Source organism: Rhincodon typus, chromosome 15 (genome assembly GCF_021869965.1).
Source record: "Rhincodon typus isolate 14 chromosome 15, sRhiTyp1.1, whole genome shotgun sequence".
Taxonomy (NCBI): domain Eukaryota; kingdom Metazoa; phylum Chordata; class Chondrichthyes; order Orectolobiformes; family Rhincodontidae; genus Rhincodon; species Rhincodon typus.
The window spans coordinates 48362639-48376147 of NC_063346.1; the positions used below are offsets into that span (position 1 = coordinate 48362639).

The 13509-nt window shown below is 41.2% G+C and overlaps 1 protein-coding gene across 1 annotated transcript in view; it reads left to right on the forward strand.

Annotated features, from left to right (window-relative positions):
• Positions 1-8088, forward strand: part of LOC109914298 (plasmolipin) — an 83054-nt gene extending 74966 nt beyond the window's left edge. The window contains exons 2-4 of the mRNA XM_020513884.2: positions 770-946; positions 4051-4173; positions 5803-8088. Of these exons, the coding sequence (XP_020369473.1) occupies positions 770-946; positions 4051-4173; positions 5803-5922 (420 nt within the window). The 3' untranslated portion in view covers positions 5923-8088. The remainder of the gene's footprint in view (positions 1-769; positions 947-4050; positions 4174-5802) is intronic.
• Positions 8089-13509: the final 5421 nt, after the last annotated feature.

The following is a 13509-nucleotide window of genomic DNA, read 5'->3' on the forward strand; positions in this document are numbered from 1 at the left end:
AATAATGGTCTTCTAAAAGAACACCTATTACTCAATGCTTTACAGTTTTCAGTATTCCCCTCAATGCACAGGCCCAAAAAGTATGTTTGCCTTAATGATATGTAAAGTTTAAATCAATAACATATAATCTGTTAAAATCTGTTCAAAACGGCTTGCCTGCTAATTAAAAGCAATCTGTGTTAACCTGCCTGTGCTGGCAGAGGGAGGATCAGTAGCTCTGGCCCAGAACTGATCTGGATGCTGTGATATGGGAGTTGAAGGAGACGTGGCTTTGTTGGGACAAATGGAACTTTCCGGTTGTTTGCTTTTTTAAAAAATTTGTGCTCTGATTCAAATGGTCCTGGCACAGCAGTAGTACTTTAATCTCTGTTAGAGCTGTGGGTGGGGTCTTGCTCTAAAAGTTGAGCACAAAATCCAGACTGAAACTCCAACACCGAGCTGCTAGAGATGCCATCTTGGGAACAAAATATTCACTGCATGTAAATGTAAAAGGACTTGTGGCCCTGCTTTTGGAGAAAATCAGAGATTTCTCTCAAGGACTCTGACCAATATTGATACATCAACCAATCTGCTGAGAACACATTATCTGGGCATTGACTCACTGCTGTTCATGGGAGCATGCCGTGTGGGGAAAACAGCTGTATGTCCTACAACATGACATTTCACCAGAAAAGTACTTGATTATCTGTGAGCATTTGAAGACATTTGTGAGTGAAGGGTGCTATTTAAATGCAAGCTCTTTCTAATGACTTTGTTATATTTTGTACAGGCTTTTGGCTTGCTTGTGTGGGCATTGATTGCTGGTTCAAGAATCTCGCGTGGCGATGCTGCATTCGGATGGGTGATCTTTGTGGCTGTGACCCTGTGGATACTCACTATTGTTATATTTGTCTTCTATGTACTGAGGTTGACTCCGAAATTGCCAATGGTGCCTTGGGCTCATCTGGTAAGTTGTTTTTTTTTTTCCCAGCCTAAAAAGCAGCAAGTCTGTCTGTCTGCTTCTTTCTGTGTAAGTAATGCTTAAGGAACAAGTGGGATTTGTCACTATGGTAAACAGACAACAAACTGTCCAGTGACTTCCAAGGGTTTTTCAGGTCCCTACTTTTTTAAAAAGTTCATATCAGGATGCAAGTTATTTACCACTCTGCAAAAGGAAGCCTAGTGTGCGGTAGTGATCAGGTCAGTGTCATTAATATCTCCTGGCACTCCTCATTCACCTTTTTTATTCCTGATTGTTAGGTAATCAGCCTGAGGTGATATGAGGACAGATTTGTTAGTGGCTCGGTCGTTAGCACTCCTGCCTCACACCACCGGGGACCTGGGTTCAGTTTCACTCTCCGGCAACTGTCTGTGTGGAATTTGCACGTTCTCCTGGTGTCTGCACGCGTTTCCTCCAGGATCTCCGGTTTCCTCCCATAACCCAAAGATGTGCAGGTTAGAAACATAGGAGCAGGAGGCGGTCATTCGGACCTTCGAGCCTGCTCTGCCATCCTTCACGATCATGGCTGATTGTCCAACTTAATAGCCTAATCTTGCTTTCACCCCGTAACCTTTGATCCCATTCACCCCAAATGCTATATCTGGTCACCTCTTGAATACCTTTAAAAAGGGTGGATTGGCCATGGTAAATTGCCTGTAGTGTCCAAGGATGTGTAGGTTAGGTGGATTAGCCGTGGGAAGTGCAGGGATGGGGTAGGGAGGTGTGTTGCTCTTTGGAGGGTTGGTGTGGACTTGATGGGCTGAATGGCCTGTTTCCACACTGTAGGAATTGTTGTTTTTTTTTGTCTGTTCTCTGGTTTATCGTGTGGTGCCCAAAAGGCTTTATTAAATTTGTTTTTCTTTGTGGTGCTTGATGTTCATTGGAGTTTCCCACCTTGTAGATAACAAAGCAAAACCTTGGCCCCAGATGGTGCATTCTTTGGTAACAAAAACAGAAATTGCTGGCAAAACTCAGGTCTGGCAGCATCTGTGGGAAGAAAGCATCAACTTGTTTTCCTTCTTCTTCAGTCTCTGGCCTGATTTTGAAGAAATGCACCATAATTGGACTGTTGCCTTTATTATAGCAATTGTTCAAATGCTGTGTTACAGTACTGTATAGAGAATATAAGATTGGCTGAATATAGCAAAGTGGGGTGATAAGTGGTGTTTTATAAAGCAGTTATTAGCTGGGCATGGGGTCTACAAGGCAAAGGTGAATAGGTTTTTATAAACTATGCAGCTCTGACAAGTACTTTCCCATACAGTATGTTCAAGACCTCCCCAAATTTCAAACTATCTGATGAATTGGATTTCTTGTGTCTCCAAGCTGTATTTTTAAAATAAAATAAAACACTTTCTCAAAGTAGAAGATTTTTTTCCCAGTGGGATGAGTGTCTTTCCCCACAGATATAACATTGTCAACAGGAGTCCCATCCTAAAGCTTGTAGCTGAAAACATGCATTACAACAAAAACACAAACAGTGAAGCGCATAGAAATCAACATTTTTAAACCCTTACCGACTGCATCCTGCACTGTCGAAGCCCTAAATATTGCAGTGCACGTCCATCCAATTCAAATTGTCAGCAAGTTAAGACTTGGTACAGAATGTCAAACGTTATAAATATATTTTTGCCTTTTTGCAAGAAGGGCAGATTCTCAGAGTACCCAATACTCCTGCATAGAGAAGCTGACCTGTATGGTGGAGAGACTTGTAGAGTTATAACTCTGTACTGGACTATGATTCAAAGGCCCCAAGTTCATAACATGTGTTAACCTCACAGGGACTACCAGTTCACTGAACCTCATCCAGCCTGGATCCTGAGAGTTTGTTTTCAATGTGACAAATTTCAAACTTGGGCTTGTGCCTTCTTTTAAATTCTGAATTTGATGAGAGAGGCTTCATTTTGAGATTGTCCTGAGATTCTTTGTAGTGGCTGATCGGTGAGTTGATCACAGTCAAATGTGTGACAAGTTATTTAACTCGGTTCTGCATACTACTGAAATAATAAAGTGACATAAATATTTTTAGATGAAAACTGAAGGGTGGTCTCCTATTTCTGTAACTCTCTTGGCTTAAAACATTGCATGAGGTTCAGCCTATGATAGTTGGGACAACAGACAGCTTAATGATGTTGATAGTAAACCTAACCTATGGTAGAAAATTCAGCGATACATCATTTAAGTTCATATGTGGATAAAGACCCAGTTGGCAAAGGAAGCTAGGCACCTGTAAGCAGCAATTGAACTTTATCTTAAAGGTAAACTAGGGAAAGAAGTGATGCTACTTCTCTACAAATCATTGGTCCGACCACATTTGGAGTAGTATGTTCAGTTCTGGGCACTTGAGGAAGGATATTTGAAGCCCTGGAGAGAGTGCGAAGGAAATTTACTAGAATAATGGCAGGAATGAGGCATTTTAGACACCAGGAAAGATTAGTGAAACTGGGCTTATTCTCCTTGGGGTGGAGAAGATTTAAGAGGTGACCTCATTGAGGTGTTCATGATTTTGAACAATTTGGACAGGGTAGAGGAGGATATTCTGTTTCCACTAGTTGATGTGTTAGTAACTAGGGTTCACAAATTCAAGGTTGTCGGCAAGAGAGCTCCGAGTAAGATGAGGAGAAACTTCTTTACTTGGTCGTTAGGATTTGGAATGCACTGCCTGGGAGATTTGGTTGAGAAAGATTTCCAAAGAGAGCTGGTTATAGATTGGCAAATGGTGAACTTAGAGGGCTACAGAGATGATGCTGGAGAATGGGACTAGCTAGGTAGCTCTTTTGAGATCTGGTACAGCACAATAGGTCAAACAGCCTTGTTCTCTCCTGTAAAATTCCATAATTCTAAAAATTCATATAGCTGGAATTTATTAAATGGTGACATTGCCCTGGATTTCAAATCCTTAATTCCCTTCCCCTTAATCAATGTGGAGTGATGGGGGGAGGTGCTTGACTTAACCCTATTTGTTTACATTTGTGACAATACACACGCCTATTTGATTAAAGAAACTTTTAAATATACTGTAGTAACCTGCAGCTAGTGAGAAAACTTCTTGTACCTTCCTCATTCTGCAGTGTCTGTACTTTAACTTGGGTGCTACAGTTCTGTACTTAACTGCCTTCATTACCAATGCATCATCTGTTGACCCAACATCTCTTAAAGGGACTTACAGATACAACAACAGAGCAGCTGCTGCAGTGAGTATATACCAATATTTTAATTTTTGGCTTTTATCACGTTGGTATTTTAACTTATTAATGTTCAAAATGTGAAAATCCGGCATGAACAGTAATGTAATAAAATTTATTAACCTTGACAGTAGGATAAACAGTACATTTCCTGTCTTGTCCATACGATCTTGCTTGTTATTTTTGATGGCTCTGTTTTGTAAAGCTGTTTAAATTGAACAGGAAATAACAACTGGTTTTTTTTAAGTTTCTATTGTCAGTAGGGACCAGTCACATGAGACTTGCAGGGAATTGACTATATCCTCTCGTATCAAAATTCAAAGTGTGTAATGTTGTACCAACAATGTGAAGTAGCAAAGCCTGTAGAAACTTGATCATTTCAGGAATAATTTTGTGGTTGATTTAACGAAGTCATTAGTCTATTTTTAGTCAACTGATTGTGCTATGTTTAACAAATATATACAATGTGGTTCGTCCTCCATTTAGATGATTTAAGGTTTCATGTTCAACGAAGTTCTGAAATCGAAGATTCCTTGTTGCCAAAACTGAATGGTGCAGGATAAATAACCCCGTAAACGTGCCAATTTGGCTTGAAAATTTGAGGACCATCTGTTACCCTTGAATTACTATTGTCTCGCACAGTAATCACAAAGTTTCTATACAAGTTCAGGAATGGTCATGTCCCTAGTCTTGACACATGTACATATGCAAGGAACATAGGAGCAGGAACTCTCTTCAGCTTGGAATTCCTTCGCATTTGTTGGATTACGACTGATTTTTGTACCTTGACTCTCTTTACCAGCTTTTGATCCATGTCCTTTAACACACTTCCCAACAAAAGTCTATTGATTTTAAACTTGCAGTCAATGTCCAGTCCATTGAAATTTCTCTAGGGGAAAGAATTCTGAATTTGATTGAACTCCTAACAAGCTAACTCTAATCTCAAGATTCTGTTACTTGCCCACTGGGGGAAATAATTTCCATCTATCCCGGTAAACTCTGGTGATGGAGCACAAACATCTCATTTGCAGTTCCAGCCTTTTCCAGTCAGAATGCTAGTGTGAAAAAGAATTCTTAGACATGATACTTGGCATTTATCCCCAAAATAAAAATCCTGCACTTTCCAAATGAAAAATGATATTTTAATAAAAAGCATGTGCTCTAAATGAACCTATTCAAAAGGTACAGCTACAGTAGGGTTATAGATCTTTGCTCTGAGGAAGGGTCACCGGACCAGAAACGTTAACTCTGTTTTCTCCTTCACAGATGCTGCCAGACCTGCTGAGCTTTTCCAGCAACTTTGTTTTGTTCCTGATTTACAGCATCCGCAGTTCTTTTGGTTTTTATTTGTTATAGATCTTGCCTTGAGTCCGAGGAAGAGGCTTTATGGTTGCAACTCTTGCTTCTCATACAGCTGAAATGATAACTTATCCTAAATGTGCTGTTTGAAACTATACATTTTTACGACGTGAATCAATTGCTGAAAAGTGATTTTAATTCTACTTCTCTCCCCGCTCTTTCCCTACCCCCACCACCACCACCTTGCCTCACTCACCTTTCAGCATGTCAGCAGCTTGTGGGGAGAAGTGGAGAAGGGAAATCTGTGCTGCTGGGTCTAATGATCTGCTTTTCCTCCAGTTCTTTGCAGGTGTAGTGATGATCTCGTATGGGATAAGTACTTTCCTCTGCTTCCTCTCCATGCGAGGACAGGGCAGCAATGCAGCAACAAGTCAGTCAACTGGAAGTAATTCAGCTTAGGAGTTTTTCATCAGGCTGGAAGTTGCAACGTATTCTGCTATACACTTATTTAAATAAGCAGATTACGTGCTGTCCCAGTTATCTCCAAAAACAACACCATTTCCAGCTCTTGATTGAGGTTGGTTACAGTCTCTAAATACACTGCAGTTATCCAGGAGCAGAATAATTCGTCTTGCTTTTATTTTGCATTTTTGAGAATACTTCAACCTTTTTATAAAGTTTTCCCTGCTATAATGCTTCACTCACTATAATATCACTTTACATGAAGCATTTACATGATGTGTTTTCAAACTACATGGATGTGAACTGCATCACAAGCATTTTGGACTATTTGCTTACACAATAATTCGGAGTGTTGTTTAAACATCCTTGAGGAATGAGGCACCTTGGCTCCTCTGGACTGGGTGAAGATGGTGTAGCACTTGACTGGATAGCCAGGAGGTGGACCTGATGCTTGGCTGGTTCAAGATTGGATTATCTAGGGTAGGTCAGCAGATACTCCAACCCCTTCCAAGGTTAAGGGTACCTAACTGATCCTGATCACTATCTCTACTAGCACTTGCTGTTTATATATGAATGTTGGTAAGCTATGGTCAAACAGCCTGCCAGTGCCCAGTATTGTAACATCACATGTAGAGTGGTATGACAGCATTGGCAATGCTGTCTAGAGTGAGAGGACATTGAAAATTCAACTGTACTTTCAACAAAATGTTGGGAATATTTGTCATTAAGTATGCAGTACAATTCAAAGACATTTGTATCTCCAAGAAGCAGAATGCAGATTTTTCAAATTGATCCTTTCATATCCCTTTGAATCCATAAAGAATGCAGAACTTTCCAACATTAGATTCATTTAATCACACTCAGCCTATCAATTACTCTGGAGGCATGAACTAGAGATTCTACTCGCTCTTGCAAATAGTTTAAAGGAATTAAAACTGTTGTGAACTTCATTCAAAGATTTGGACTATGTTTATTGTTCTTGGTGCCATCACAAACCACTGACAACAGTAGATACAGTTCAAATGCATTGGAGTTCTAATGTATAAAGTCAAGACTGTTGGTCTAGGGAAGAAAGGTGAAGTGGGATTGGGAGGAGACCGAGGTAAGGATTGTAAAGTACTGCTGGGGTGCTGATCTCACCTTTTTTGCTATTGTGGAGATGCCTGAGCAGGCATTCAAAGTTCAGTGCATGATGGAACCTGGCACCTGACCCTAAGTCAACAGTTGACATGTGGCTCAAGAAAATTTGGCCACAGCAGAATACAAACTCTTTAGATATTTGGTTTATTTTATTTTTGAATGAAACCAAGGTATTTAATTGGAAAACAATGTCGCTCCTTAAAAAGGATACAGAAGCATAAAAGGTTGGTCAAAGCAGAGTCTTAAAAGGAGAGAGAGAGGATGGATTATGGGAGGGAAACCAGAACATGAAGTCCTGGTGGCTGAAACCATGTGTGGCAATGTTGGTATGAGGAATGCAAGAGTGTAAACCAGAGCTAGAGGGATAGTGAGAGCAAGATGTGAAGGGGTTAGAAGACTGCTGGAGATCCCCACTGATTTTGTGGGGTTCAATAGGGCAAAAATCGAACAATTTTTGTTTGTATCTCTAAAATGTATGGCTCTACAAGTGTATGTACTGCAACTTAAAAACTCAATATTGGGCAAAGTGGAAGAAAAATTAAATAGTATAAGGATTGCAATAGCAATCTTTCAAAATAGATTTAAGTTTCTGTTAGCTTACAGTCTAAAACCATTATCTATTGCAGCAATAACTTTACTCCAAAATATGCGCAAAGTTAGTGAACATGAGAAATTAATATTTCAAAGCAGTTCTCATTTGTACAGATTAGCTGTAATTTTGTTCAAGTACTCCCAGCATTGTAAAAATGCACTATTTACTTTCTCCAGTATGTGGTGGTATGTATTTGCTGTTGCTTTTCCAAACTTCATTTCTTAAAATGCAAAACAAATGCTTGTGGTTTCTGCAGCATATTGATTCTAATTAACACAACCATTTAAAACATTTTAAAAACAATGCACTGATCTTATTTGTAAATATCTTCCTGAATTATATTTACAGTATATAAAAGACTTCTCATTCATTTACACATGATTTTTAATGTCACAACATTCTAATAAAAGGAGTTTGTCACAATCCTAAAATCTTGTTGACTTTGTTCCCTTTTTAGGGCTTTTGCCCATTTTCCTGCTATTGACTTCATATGGGGGGTATGGTGATTGGGCTGAAACTCCAGTGGGTGGGCCTTTTTTGTTTTATAAACACCTGGCCTGAGAAATTTCAACTACAGGATATGGTCTGAACAGTCCCCAGTAAGTACTCTTCTGCAGTTTCGAGCAAAGGTCATTGGATCAGGAATGGGAGCCCTGGTCAATTTCATGCCTTCCCAACCCCCTATCCCCCTCCAATGCTGATCCCAGGTGTAATGTTGTGTTGGTATCTGATCCAGAGAATGGTGTACACAAGAATCTTGGGATACAACCCTGTATCTGTCCCCATTAATTACAGTACTTTGTTTTAAACTTTTTTTTTTCTGAACGGTCTTGTGGTGCAGTAGTAGTGAACCTATCTCTGGTCCTGAAGGCTTGGGTTCAAGTCCCACCTACTCCAGAGATGTCAATAACATGTCTGAAGTGTGATTCAAAATATCCAACAGAACTCTGGGCTCTTGTGGGATAGTGGTAATGTCCCTACCCCTCACCCACAGGCCACCTGCTCAAGAAGAACTTAATAATATCTCCGAACAGTTTGTTTAGAAAAGACCTATCCTAAGAAACTCCTATGGCAATTTGCTGAGTTTTGATGATTGACCTTCAACTGCAATTAAATTTGAAAGATTTTGCACCAAATTTTTTGGTCTGATCTGCAAAACTACTTCGATACACTGTAATCACAATTTTCTCAGTTACTCCACCTTGTGTTTATATAATTACCCTTTTTCATGATGGGGAGGTGCTGATGTCGAACTGGGGCGGACAAAGATCCGAGGTCAATTGATATCAGGTTATAGTCCAACCGGCTTATTTGAAATCACAAGCTGTTGGAGCCCTGCTCCTTTGTCACTCCACAAGCTTGCAATTTCAAATAAACCTGTTGGACTATAAGTTGATGTTGCGTGACTTCCGACCTTACCCTTTTATAATGCAGCAAAGTACGTCCCAAGGAATTTCCCAGCAGCACAATCAAAGATGAAGCACTTGTAGTAATCCAAGGATGTACGAGAGAGGGTCTAGAAGGCCCTAAATTTGAGGTACCTGCCAATGCTGGAATAAAGGGAAAGGCACAAGCTACTTTAGTCAGAGAAATCGGTGCAATTAAGGCCTGATAGCAGACTAGGCATTGTTACACAAACGTTATAGATTGAATAACTCAGTTTGTTTTCATTTTAAATAGAGTTTAATTCACCCTAACCTTGTGTATACTGTTTACAATGTACATACTCTTATCAACTGGTATTGATGGTGGGGAAAGGGAAATAGGTGTAATATTGCTATTTTAGTACAAAGTACTTTACACCAAACTACTGTGGAGGAACAAAACAGTTCCCTCACTGGGATGGGAAAACTGGCAGTACCAACCTTTGATCAATAGAATAGAATGTATTGGCTGCTCACAAGGCTAGTAACCATAGAGACATCAATAACGCCTCCTAACCTATTCTGCCAAACTGAACTATAATAGCAGGCAGCTGGTGAGGCCACAAAGGAGGAGACTAAATATCTGCACGCTTTCAAATTACACGTCCTCACCAATAGCTGTACTATTTCTCTGCTGGTTAAGGCAACCACTGCTTATACTAATCAAGACTTCAGACATTTTTGGGTAGTATGTGTCTTCCAGCATCGGTGTTCTGACTTGGGTGGTACTCTGAACTAATGGCTGTGTTGCCTTCTAGACTGATCTAAAGAGCTGTCTTTCAGAAATAGCTCCAAAAAATGTAAGGCTAGGCTTTGGACCATGTGAATGAGAGTAGACTGTGACCTTATGGTATTATCACTAGACTATGAATCCAGAAACTCCGCTAATGTTCTGGGGTTGGAAACCCAACACAGCAGATGGTGAATTTGAATTTTAAAAAATTCTGGAATTTGAGAATCTATTTTTGACCACTAATGACCTTCAGGGAAGGAAATTGGCCATCCTCATGTGATCTGGCCTACATGTGACTCCAGACCCACAGTAATGTGGTTGATTCTCAAACGGCCCAGCAAGCCATGCAGTTGTTCCAACATATACGAAGTCTCAACAAAGGGAAACTGAACGGACCATGCGTCATTGACCTAGGCACTGGAAACACCAGCAAAAACAGTCCCGTTGACCCTGCAAAATCCTCCTTACTAACAGCTGGCTGCTAGTGCTAAAATTGGGAGAGCTATCTCACAGACTAGTCAAGCAACAGACTGACAGTCATATTCATGGAATCATACCTTATGGACAATGTCCCAGGCATTACCATCATCATTCTTGGATATGTTCTTTCCCACTGTTGTGGTACAGTGGTATACAGCTGGGGCGCAGTTGCCCTGGGAGTCCACAACATTGACTCCAGACACCATGAAGTCACAGGTTGAACATGGGTAAGGAAACCTCCCTCTGCTGATGAATCAATACTCCTCCATGTTGAACTACACTTGGAGGAAGCACCAAGGGTGACCACCGCATAGTCCTTGTGGAAATGAAGTCTTGTCTTCAAATTGGGAATATCCTCCATTGAACTGAGTGGCACTATCACCATGTTAAACAGGACAGGCTTTGAACAGATCTAACAAATCAAAACTGGGCATCCATGAGGCACTGTAAACCATCAACAGCAACAGAACTGTAGTCCAGCACAATCTGCAATCTCATGGCCTGGCTTATGCCCAACTCCGCTATTAATATTAAGACAGGGAATCAAACCTGGTTCAATGAACAGTGCAGGAGGGTATGCGTGGAGCAGCACCAGGCATACCTAAAAATGAAGTATCAACCTGGTGAAGATGCCAAACAGCAAAAGCAGCAAGTGATCGACAGGGCTAATTGATCCCACAACCAAACAGATCAGATCTAAGCTCTGCAGTCCTGCCACACCCAGTCGTGAATGGTGGTGAACAATTAAACAACTCACTGGCGGTTCCACAAATATCCCCATCCTCAATGACAGAAGAGCCCAGCACTTCAGCGAAAAAGATAAGACTGAAGCATTCACAGCAATCTTCATCTAGAAGTGCCAAAGTGGATGATCCATCTCGGTCTCATGTGGTGGTCCCCAGCATTACAGATACCAGGTCTTCAGCCAATTCGATTCACTCCGTGGTATCAAGAAACTGCTGGAGGCACTGCAAAGGCTATGGGCCCTCACGACATTCCGGCAATAGTACTGAAGACTTGTGCTCCAGAACATGCCGCTCCCCTAGCCAAGCTGTTCCAGTACAGTTACAGCACTGGAATCTACCTGACAATGTGGAAAATTGCCCAAGTACGTCCTGTACACAAAAAGTAAGACAACTGCAACCTGACCAATTACTGCCCCATCAATCTACTCTCGATCATCAGTAAAGTGATGGAAGATGCCATCAACAGTGCTATCACACAGCACCTGCTCAGCAATAATCTACTCAGTGATGCCCAGTTTGGGTTCTGCCAGGGGCACTCCTGACCTCATTACAGCCTTGGTTCAAACATGGACAAAAAAAAGAGCTGAATTCCAGAGATGAGGTGAGAGTTGTAGCCCTCAACATCAAGGCCGCATTCAACCGAGTGTGGTATCAATGAGCCCTAGCAAAACTGGAATCAATGGATACCGGGGGCAAACACTTCACTGGTTGGAGTCATATCTGGCATAAAGGGAGATGGTTGCACTGACAAGTGGCAAGTAACATTTGTGCCACACAAATGCTAGTCTATGATCATCACCTATAAGAAACAATCTAACCACTGCTCCTTGACATTCAATGGTGTTACTATCACTGAATTCTCTATTATCAACATCCTGGGGGTTACCATTGACCAGAAACTCAACTGGATTCACCACAAACACCGGCTACAAGAGCAGGTCAGAGGCTAGGAATACTGTGGCAAGTAACTCACCTCCTGACTCTCTAAAGCCTATCCATCATCTGCAAGGCACAAGTCAGAAGTGTGACGGAATACTCCCCAGTTACCTAGATGGGTGCAAATCCAACAACACTCCAGAAGCTTGACACCATCCAGGACAAAGCAGCCCACTTGACTGGCATCACGTCCACAAACATCCCCATTCCCTCCAGCACTGATGCTCAGTCGCATAAATTCATCAAAGATCCTCAGAAAGCACGTTCCAAACCCCCACATATTTTATCTAGAAGGACAAGGGCAGCAGATACATAGGAAAACCACCAGCTGCAAGCTCCCCTCCAAGCCCCTCATCATCCTGACTTGGAAATATATTGCCATTCCTTCACTGTAGCTTGGTCAAAATCTTGGAATTCCCTCTCTTTGGGCATTGTGGGTAAACCCACAGCGTATGGATTCAAGGAGGCATTTCATTATCACCCTCTCAAGGGCAACTAGGGATGGGTAATAAATGCTGGCCTAGCCCACAATGCCCACATCCCTCAAATGAATTTAAAAAAATGCTGGCATTGGAAGATGTCACAGGTAAGTTGAGTGGCACCATCTTTGTTATTCCAGACCAGGACTTCACTTTTGTTCCCTTGCAAATGCAGGAAATGTAACAACTTTTACCTCCTCTCTGCTCATTGCCCAAGGCCTCAAACTTTCCTTCAAGTGAAACGATGATTCAGATGTCTTTCTTTCAATTCCCTGCCTACACTGTCGTCTCCTCTACACAGGGTAGACCTGCTTTGCCAAACACATCCATCCAATCTGCACGCATAACCCCCACGTTCCAGTGGCCTATTGTTTTAACTGTCCACCTTGCTCACGCACAGATATCCCTGCTGTACTGTTCAATGAAGCTGAAGGAACAGCACCTCCTCTTTCGATTAGGCGTTTTGCAGCCCTCTGGTCTAAACTCTAAACTCCATTTCTTTGCCTATTTCGTTTTTGCTTGCAGGCTCTAGCATAATTGTTAGTGCAAGAAAAGAAACAGAAAAAGTGCCTTATCACCATTGCCTTCAGCCTCTAAGATAAACTCATCTGCCATTCAAATTGTCCTGATTCTTTTTCCATTCTCCCACCTTCCCTTTGCTCAAAACCTACTATATCTTTAACTTGTCCCAAATCTAATGAGGTCATTGACCAGAAAAGTTAATTCAAATCTCCACAGATACTGCATGATCCAAGTATTTCCAATATTCTTTTCAGATTATCAGCATCTGCCATATTCTGTTTTCCTCATATTGCACTTTTGAGGTTCTCTGACACAGACACACTGTTCACTTGAAGGTTGCTGAAATTGCCAGGAGACAGATGAGAAGCTGAGAATTAAAGATAATTGGACGTGTAATGTTATCATTATATGATATTTCTGGTACGTGGAATTTATATTTTGAAGGTAGCTAGGACTGGTTATACAAAAAGTCTGTTAGACAATGTCAACATCTAGTTACACAACAAAACTGATGCAACTTGTCTTACAAAAG